The sequence below is a fragment of the Gadus chalcogrammus genome, chromosome 21 (genome assembly GCF_026213295.1).
Source record: "Gadus chalcogrammus isolate NIFS_2021 chromosome 21, NIFS_Gcha_1.0, whole genome shotgun sequence".
NCBI classification, from domain to species: Eukaryota; Metazoa; Chordata; class Actinopteri; order Gadiformes; family Gadidae; genus Gadus; species Gadus chalcogrammus.
Genome location: NC_079432.1, coordinates 17,829,405 through 17,839,358, shown reverse-complemented (window position 1 = coordinate 17,839,358; position 9,954 = coordinate 17,829,405). Strand labels below are relative to the sequence as shown.

The 9,954-nt window shown below is 48.9% G+C and overlaps 1 protein-coding gene across 3 annotated transcripts in view; it reads right to left on the bottom strand.

Moving 5' to 3' along the window:
* Nucleotides 1–285: 285 nt before the first annotated feature.
* Nucleotides 286–9,954, bottom strand: part of foxo3b (forkhead box O3b) — a 34,482-nt gene continuing 24,813 nt past the window's right edge. For all 3 annotated transcript variants that reach the window (XM_056580835.1, XM_056580833.1, XM_056580834.1), the window contains one exon: nt 286–6,235. In XM_056580835.1, coding sequence (XP_056436810.1) covers nt 4,766–6,235 — 1,470 coding nt within the window. In that variant the 3' untranslated portion in view covers nt 286–4,765. The remainder of the gene's footprint in view (nt 6,236–9,954) is intronic.

Below are 9,954 nucleotides of genomic sequence, written 5' to 3'. Positions count from 1 at the left end.
ACAAACAAAGGGGGTGGGGGGGGGATTATCAGGCTAAAGAGGGGGTGCACGGTTACATTTGCAGAACACAGATCTACACTAATCTAGAAGAGCCTTTGTGTGCTTTAGTCTGTGGGACTGGAATCGGCAGCATGGATAAAGTGAGGACTGCTAGCAGGGATGGCAGTAACATTGTTTTTAAACAAAGCCCTCCTGCCCTGCTCGTCTCCTGTGGTGTGCCGATTTGCTGAAAACTTAATGCGTGTGTCTCTTATTTCTGAATATGAAATGAAGGAGTAAAGAAATTAACAAAAAGCCAAAGACATCGAAAGGAGTGTGGAGCCTCACCAAGCTTTATTTACATGCGCACCATTTCTTATACAAACTACTTTACAATTAAAAATGGAATACAGAGGAAAAATACCAACTAACGTCAAGTCGAGAAGAAGCAAGGTTACTGGGGGGGGGGTGGGGGGGAGCAGGGTTTAACAGGGTGTAAAGGGGCATTGGTGTAGGCCGGGGATATAGAGAAAATAGCGAACACGTGTCCAACAGGGAGATTAACAGGAGAAGAGGCCTGTCTATGTGTTCACACGGCGCTCAGACTGCAAAGAGAAGTTTAAAGGGGTAGTGTGTAGAATTTAGTGGCATTGAGTGGAACTGACTTGGAAGAAATGTAAAATAATTGAATTATATATAATCTAATATGACCTTAGAATGAACTCCTTATATCTACATAGGTCGCCCAGAACACACAAAAAACAACGCGATCAAACACCAATGCGGAACAGTAAACAATCATAATCGCTAGCTTACTCCCTAGCTATGACCTGTTGTAGAAGATTACATTATTTTAAAGAACCTGGCACCTGGCACCTTTCAGATCAGTACTGGCCACCATAGCTTCTCCTACCTCGCTGGAAGGCGGGGGCGGGGGCGGGGGGATAGTCAGTTGGTTGATCTGCAAACTCACCACTAGGTACCACCAAATCCTACACACTGGCACTGCTCCTTTAAGGCCGTCCCAGTGCTATGGGAATGTTCACACCCCACACCGTACATATCATGAATCGGGTTAGCACCAACTTTTAGCCCGGGAGTTTGCTAGCTAGTCTGGTTTTTGGGGAGAGCGTTTTCCAACATGTCTTTCAGGAGGAAACGTTTCTTTGAAAACCTTACGTCAAAATGACGTGTATGAAGTGAGATTGGTGTTTCACTGTTGCATTATGAACTTGGGGCCCCGTCTTGTTTAACAGTGTGAAAGCACCTTTCAGCTGCCAGTTCCCTCCAATAAAGGTTCATGTGTTTTCAAGAGGGCGTCAGAAGTCTTCAGAATGGCTATACATTATACACGTTGTGCACAAAATAATCAGGAACACTTTCCTACAAAGTATCCCTATTTGTCTCCGAGGCCCCAATAAGACAAGATGATATAAATAGGTACAAAAAATAAATAAAAGAACAGAGGGACTTCACCTGGGTCAGTCGTCTTCACGTAAATATTTTTTTTTAAAGAGGTGTTCCTGGTATTTTAGCCAATCCATGAACAGGGAAAAGGGGATAGCTCTTAAGGAGTTCGGGATTATCCTCTCCAACAGAAAATGTAAAATCAGCTCTTTCACATGGCCTCCCTCCCATCATGCTGAACACCATGATGTGGAGCTGGAGAAAATGTCTGTGAATGTGAAAATTTTCCACAATGTCTTGTTTTTAAACGATTTATGATGACTTTATGCTCTGTAAGGTGACCTTGGGTGCCTTGAAAGGCGCCTCTAAATTAAATTTATTATTATTATTATTATATTGAATAGGCTCCCACCTGTGTGTGTTTGCACCAAGCGGTTATTCACACCCCAGAATACAGTCGGTGAAGAGGAGGAACCCACACAGTTGTGAAACTGGTACAGCAAGCCCCCGTTCAATGTAGTTTTACTTTTTCAGTTGTTTTTTATACAAAAGCGCTTGGGGGTTGAATGTAACCTTTATCAAGAAACTAGACACACAATACGGGGGTGTCTTGTGTGTTGAAAAAACCACACCAGACACACACAGTGGGTGTTTCTAGTGTGTTGAATGAGAGACAGGTCTTTTCAACTGTCTACTGGATTGGGCTTCGGTGAAGACAGAACCGTCGGGGCAGGGCACAGGTAGTTCATGCACTGCACCTTGGGTAGAGTTTCACAGCAGGTCATTCTAGCTAACCACGCACGCGTCTGGCCCCCGCCCCTTCTGGGCCTGGGCGTGACACACACCACACACAAAGAAACTCATACACACCTCCTTTACATCGACTTTTACACAGCAGGGGGGCAAAGAAATTGGGCAACGTCCCCGAACAGAGAAGAGGTACCGGGGCATCCAGATGCTACAACCATCTACCGTGATGTCAGCCATCTTGGAGAACAAACAAACAAAAACAAACACAATAACAAAACCCCTCTTAAATTGGCGCTGTTCCAACACTGATTGCGCTCGCCTTCCGGGGCGTCCATTATACATCCTGCAAGAGGCTCAAGTACCTCATGAGTACTACATGAGTACTACATGAGTACTACATGAGGATATATGAGAAAACGCGTCTGAGTTATAAATGCATTTCACACGATTCATGATGCATAAATACAACATGTATACGGCGAGGTCGGGGGCGGAGGATGTGCTGTACGCAGAAGGAGGGATTACCAAAGTATTTGTTCCCATTTGTGAAATAAGTCAAATGAACTTAAGAAACAAAAGTAACAAGGGAAATAGGAACAGAATTGTCCAGAATTTAAACAGACACACACAATCACAAATAACCACTTAATGTTTACTCAGAAAGTGTAGGCGCACCGGACGTGTCCACAAAGTGGGTTGTGTGTGTGTGTGTGTGTGTGTGTGTGTGTGTGTGTGTGTGTGTGTGTGTGTGTGTGTGTGTGTGTGTGTGTGTGTGTGTGTGTCCTACCATGTGGGAAGTGGACACTAATAAAAAACCCTTGTTTGCAGGCTCTGATCCCATGGTTATCTAATCCATTAAATTCCTCCTCCCCAAAAAAGTCCCAATGAATCGTTCACAGGTTACAAATTGAGAACACGAAGCTTCACAGCCCCCCAAGCCGGGACTTTGTGTTACTTTGGTTAACGCCTGCCCCCCCCCCCCCTGAGTGATGCTAACAATGCATAACAGGCTCCACAAGCTCTTGATAGGAAATTTAGCTAGAGGTACAAACAAATACCTATCCCTGTGCTTGAATTTCACTCTATGCATGTGTCAAGATTGAGAAAGTGAATGCAAGCATGTGTGTGTGTGTGCGTGTGTGTGTGGGTTTCTCTCTTGATTTGGCTGCCAGCATGTCCTACTGTTTGTTTCAAGTAATTTGGCAATTTATACAGTTAGCTTATATTGTTTTTGCTCAAGAGACAAAATGGCTTCTAGAGGGAGGATGCTACAACCGATAGCCTCACATCTTATAGGTTCCATCTTGCCATGCTACACTTGTGGCTGCAGCCTTGAATCCGTAGGTCATGGGGGGAAAGAGGTGCTTTCTCCCAGGGCAGGATTAAACACTGTTTTATAGAGCACCCGTCATGGTGTGGAAATGTTCACAACCTTAGGACCCAGGTATTGATTTTGGCTACATATGTTTGCTGTGCTAAAATTGAACTGGACGGAACCCATCCACCATAGCTTCAGGAGAGCAGACTGTACTTCCACTCCTCTCGACCCAGAAATCCCCCACTGCCCGCGCAAAGTCGAGCACCTTGCCATACACCTTGCTGTACAAATGTGGCAGATTTTCCCTCCTTTTTTTTGTCTTCGGTTACACAAACACAAAAACTGAATGCAATTCTACATATTCATATTTTTTCTTTATATTCTACAAGTCAATTTAGTTTGTGAGTTATCAGGCAAACAACAGAACCCAGGGACTAGTATAATCTAACTACTTCATAAGAGCTATGAACCTCTGCTCATTGGGGTAAAGGGCTTTGTCTGTGTGTCCGGTTGGCATGAGTGGTCATTCTATACATTATCACCATATTATGTATGCATGTTTTTTTTTTTTACATATGTATGATGCAAGAAACAATCATGACAGACATTTCGTAAAAGAAAAAGAGGGAGGATTTTCAAGGTAGCACAAAATCAAAGTAAAACCACTAGATTAGATTGACATCACATCGCTTTTGAGTCATTTTTTGCAGGAGGAACATCTTCCACTTCACTTCTTGTCTTTGCGTCCAGGACCTTCAGATGAAGATCACTTGTCCATAGTTGAACGTCGTTTGACTGGGTGTCCATACAAAGGAAAAGGAACAAAAGAAAAACAATTGCATAACTCTGAGGCCAGTTCGTCATACTGGGATTTGCATGGTGGTTATTGGGGCTGATGGTTGTCCTCCATAGTCCTGTTGGTGGTCTGACTGAGGCTGAAGCTCTTCACCAGGAGTCTTTTGTAAACCGAGGGTTTGGACTCTAGGCTGTGCTCACGGCAGGTTTGGCAAAACAAGGACGGGTTGAGTGATTGATCTTTCGTCTGGGGGCCTGCAACCACAGTCGGGACCTGAAGAGCTTATGAATATCAGATTGTCGTCGTTAACGACAAGACAAGTTCATTTTCCGTGGTATTCAAGTTACAAATGAATAGCAATCCACTAGTCTTGTCAGCCACAATGTTAAATTAAAGGAAACATGGATGAATTTCTTCAAGGTTTACAGTAAGTCCTCTCCCCCCTCCCTTATAAGTGCCCGGTCCTCCGCCAGCTCTCACACCCCTGTCCAGGAAGGGGGTCGGGTGGCAGGGGCTCAGCCCGGCACCCAGCTCTGGGAGTTCTGCTTGGTGCTGGTGGTGAAGCCCCCCCCTCCGTTCATGTTGACCAGGGAGTCAAAGTTGAAGTCCAGGCCGTCCGTGTCCATCAGGTCGTTCCTGATGATGGAGTCCACGTCGCACTCCAAGCTGCCGTTGAACATGTCCAGGTCCAGGTCCGAGGGGAAGCGGTCCTGGCAGGTCCCTCCGCCGCCGCCGCCGCCGCCGCCGCCGCCGCCCACCGTGCCGTTGAGGAAGATGGAGGAGTCGATCTGCATGGTGACCGAGCCGTTACCGCCCAGCGGCGAGAAGAGCAGGTTCTGCTGCTTGGCGTTGGTGAGGGCGTTGACCTCGTTGGCCAGGCTGTTGACGCTGCGTAGCGCGCTCTGACCGCCGCCGCCGCCGCCCGGCAGCAGCAGCCCCGCCTGGCCTGCCGGGGCCACACCCCCCAGCCCGAAGGTCATCATGGGGTCGCTGCGCAGCAGGAGGCTTCGCCGGGAGGCCTGGGACAGGACGGCGGCGGCGCCGGCCTGGGACATGAGCGGGTCCGACTGGGTCATCATGACGTCGCTGTGGCTGTGGCCCTCCGAGTTCAGCAGCTCCTGCAGCGTCTGGCTGCCGAAGCGCGAGATGCTGGAGAAGGAGGTCTGCTTGTTCTCCTGGATGGTCTGCATGGGGGAGGCGCGCAGCGAGGCTCCCGCCGCGTGGGGCCCGAAGATGGAGTTGCCGTAGCCGTTGGTGCCGCCGCCGACGGCCGCCGGGACGGCCGCGGCGGGGGCGGAGGCGGCGGGGGACGGAGGGCTCAGCGCGCCGGGTTGGGACACGACGCCGAACCCCGGGGAGGCCTTGGCCCCGGCGGTCGGCGGCGGGACGTCCGGCGCGAGGTCGTCCAGCAGCTCGTCCATCAGGTCGTCCCCCAGCCCGCCGTCGTTCAGGTTCATGGTCTCCGCCAGCACGGCCAGCCGGGGCAGCTCCACCGGCGGTGGGGCGCCCCCGGGGGCGTGGCCGGGCGACAGGGCCCCGCCCGGGCCGGAGTAGAGCATGGGCGACAGCGAGGGCTCCTCGTCGGGCCCCTCGTCCAGCTCGGGGTTGGCCAGGATGGGCGACAGCCGGCCGCTCAGCGTGCTGGCGTTGGAGTTGGTCCGCGAGCGGAAGTCGGTCCAGGCGTCCAGCTCCTCGCTGCTCCGGGACACGGGGCTGCCGGGCCACCTGGACAGACCCGAGGGGCTGTCGCCGCCCCCCTCGCCCCCCGCCGCCGCCGCCTGCAGCGCCGCCTTCTTCTTGGCGGCGCGGCCGCGGGCCGTCTTGTGGTACTTGTTGCTGTTGTCCATGGAGACGGCGCGGCGGCGCGGCGCCTTGCCCCCCTTGCCGCCCTCGGGGTTGATCATCCACCAGGAGCTCTTCCCCGTGCCCTCGTTCTGCACGCGGATGAAGCGGCTGTGCAGGGACAGGTTGTGGCGGATGGAGTTCTGTCAGGAGAGAGAGAGAAAGAGAGAGAGGAGGCCGGTCAGTCACAGCGGAACGAGGGGAACATATCCCGCTTTTATCCAAAGCCACTTTCAGCCATTCAGTCACACATCCCTTTTGGCGATCATAGGAGGGGATTCCCCAGCTCGCCTGAGAAGCAACACCTGGAGGTTCTTTCCTATGTGACTGGCGTCCATCTCATTCAAGTGCATAAAGACATTGCAGTGTTTGCCCCTGGAACTGTCTTAGTCAAGGTGGTGTTTTGGGGGTATTTTGCCCCGGGCAAGACTCCCTCCTTCCGAGGGGGGGGGGGGGATCCCCCATTCCCCCCCTTGCCGTTCCAATTCCGAAGACACAGAGGTGAACTATCCTCCGCACCCACCTTCAATTTCATTCAAGAAGCTTTATGGCATTACCAATGCATTGTTTATCTATATTTTTTGTACCTGATGGAATTATGTTTTCTTCTCCTACGAGAGTTTTGTACTTTGTTAATGAAAAAAAAAAATACAAAAAAAATTATATATATATATTTAATTTTTTAATACATTGGTAGTCAAGGTGGGGCCCTAGTGTTTTTAAGGCGGCCGCCTTATCCATACAGTTCTGGGGGTAACACTGCATCGCTCTAATGCGGTGCGTGGAAATTGTCTTGATGCTGTTCTAAGTCGTGTTCATTTCAGTAAAGGATTGTCTTTGCCTGAGGAGGGATATGGTGATGTGGTGGTAGGAGTGGGGGTGTCTGGGATTTAAAACGAAAATAATGCAAAGGACTGCAGAACGAGTTGATTTTAGTCTCCTGTACATCTAAACATTGTTAATGGACCATTGTGACATTGATTTGGCCTTTTGGTCATGGGATGTGTTTACCCTTGACATTGTGTGCAGTAGTGGGGGATAATACAGAATAAGGAGGGATGACCTGCAGTTGACCGCACATGCTGTCCACTTTGTATTTCCCACGTTTCATTTTCCTGGACCGTTATCTTGGGAGCGTGACACAAACATGGACCTTCTTAGAATAGTCTTTTCTCTGAACTACCCCCCCCATTCAGTCATTCACGCTCCCACACAAACACACACAGCCTTTTTCCAAAAGCAATTTGTAGAAAGAAAAAGAGCATTCACATATTTGCTAGTGTGCTTCATCCACGCAGACCGACACAGAGGCCTTCTCAGGACAGTACAATAGTGGGCCTCATCCCCAGCGGACCACACGCCCCATACAGGCTCCAGCAGAGGGCAGAGAGACACAACCACAGCAAGGCGTACACTTACAAACACGCATTTACCCGAGACAACCCCTGTGCTACTGCGGTGCGTGACAGTTACTCCCTACGTGATATAATGCCATCTTTGAGTCCGCCCCCTCCTACCCCCGTTTCCCTTTAACATATTGTCAAGTGTCTCTCTCTTAAGCAACGGCCCTGGGGGTTTATACTGTTCAACAAACACGCCGGCCCCATGGGGAGTCTGAGGCGATAATACATCCTACCGCATAAACTATCACAGCCCTGCGACACACACTCCTTCCTTCCTGACTTTCTCTCTTCCTCCTTATGATTCCTTCCTCCCTTCCTCGGCTCCTTGCTTCCTTCCTTCAACTTCCATCCTCCTTTGTGAACACCCCAGTGCCACAGTGGTTATAATGATTTGAGTGTAAACAGTGTGTCCTTGCTAAGCGGCATGGTTTGTTCGGTCATTGCTGTGTTTCCTGGCCTGTACTGGAGTTATTGCGTTGGATCGTCGGCTACTTTGTTCTGGTTGGGAGCGGTCCAATCAGAGGCCTGCAGCCATGTGTCAGAGTGCTCTGGGATGCAGTAGGCGTCGGCCCTCTGTCTGGAGGCCACACTGAAGCTATGACCTTGTTTGTGTGTGTTTACTTGTGCATTTCCAAGTGGTACACCGCTGTAGACCAGACTTCTGGCCCACGGCGGGGACCACTGGCACACGCTGCGTTGCCTTAGCTGCACGGGATTGTGGAGGGGCTTCGAAAACGCAAACAAATGCGTAGGACTGCATATTTTTGTGTAAGAGCTTGTGTGCATGCATGGGAGTGTATGTGAAAATGAGGTAAGCTGAGAAAGGATACCACTGAGACCCCTGTTTACCGCCGCCGGCATCTCTGGAGGACTGATGTAATACGCACACACACGCAAACACAGTGACTAATATTTCCAGCAGCTGGGAGGACAATGTAAATAAAGGCAAATTGCCATTTAAGTCGTGGGCCAACACCGGAGCAAATAGAAGACAACAAACCCAAAGGACAGCGAGACAGAAACCAAGACAGCGGGCTGGGGGGAGAGTGAGGCGTGCGGCACGGAGGGCGTCACCTCACCTTTGGTGCTCTGCAGGTCTTGGTATTTTATCAGTCTTCCCTCCCCTCCTCCCCCTGCACGCTTCTCCCTCTCCCCTCCATCTGCTCCTCATCTGTTCCCAGTGTCTCTCACTCCCCCGTTTCATTGGTCCTCACTCGTCACTCGCCCCCAAGTGAGCTCAGCACACAACAAAACCTACCTTCAAACAGAGATACATCTCAGTGTATATATCATTAATAATTAGGTGAGTGCTGCATGCAGCGCTCACCTATTGTGCTTCATACGTTTTATTCTGTCTTTCTTTCTTTATTATTCTCTACAGACTTTGGGACCTATCTCCTTCCTCAATATTTCACCAAGAGACTCCATTCCAATTTGAAAATGTTCAGAATAGCTTGGAATCACACGTTTCTTTTCAGATTTTTTTAAATGTTTTATACTTTGTAAGATATTCTACTTTTAAAATACTATCTTTTTTTAACATGGGAGTCAATGGGAGGACAGTGGAGCCGTCCTGCCATTGACTCCCTGGCCAACTACTTCAATGTTTAAGACGTAACTAAATCAATTTTCAACCGTTTATCTTCGTTCAAACCATTTAACAAATCTACACACTTGTATCTTCAACAATATCTAAAGGGAATTTCGATATCATTTCAACTTTCTTCAGAATCACAGTTTTAGTTTCATACTGGCTTCGTTTTCAGCTATTTTCATTGAAGACGTCTGGCCATTCTGACGCTACTACTTCTTAAAAACGACATAACTCAATCATTTTCTCAACCATTTACCTTCGTTCAAACCATTTAACAAATCTACACACTTGTATCTTCAATCATATCTAAACGGAAAAAAATATATCATTTAAACTTTATTCAGAATCACAGTTTTAGTTTCATACCGGTGTGGGTGTCGGATTGACTCGGCTGCCAGATCGACTCAGGGTCCTAGATGCGCAATAATGACGCACTCCCTGTAAACGCTGTCTTTTAAATGCGCATGCGCGTTTCATTCATTCCCATGTTATTCCCAAGTATTAACGATCTCCTTTTGTTTTCTAATGTTCACAAATTATTGTTGCATATACTTGGGCAGTACCGCGGGAAGTAGGGGTGCTGGGGGTGCTGCAGCACCCCCTGTCTGAGGCCCTGTCTTATCACAGAAAATGATTATTTCTAAAAACTCCGGCCAAAGTGGAGATTTCTGAAAACGCCGGTTATGTGTTGTCGTGTCAACGGGGAGAAACGGGATTTTAGGTTCTGAAGAGTCACATTATGCACCAGGAAATGCTTAACGTCATGTGAGCGCCCGCTGTACCGTATTGGTCCGAATATAAACACAAACCCCATTGTAAGATGACCTATATTTGGAAAAAAGATTTGAAGACCAGATCTTGTTTT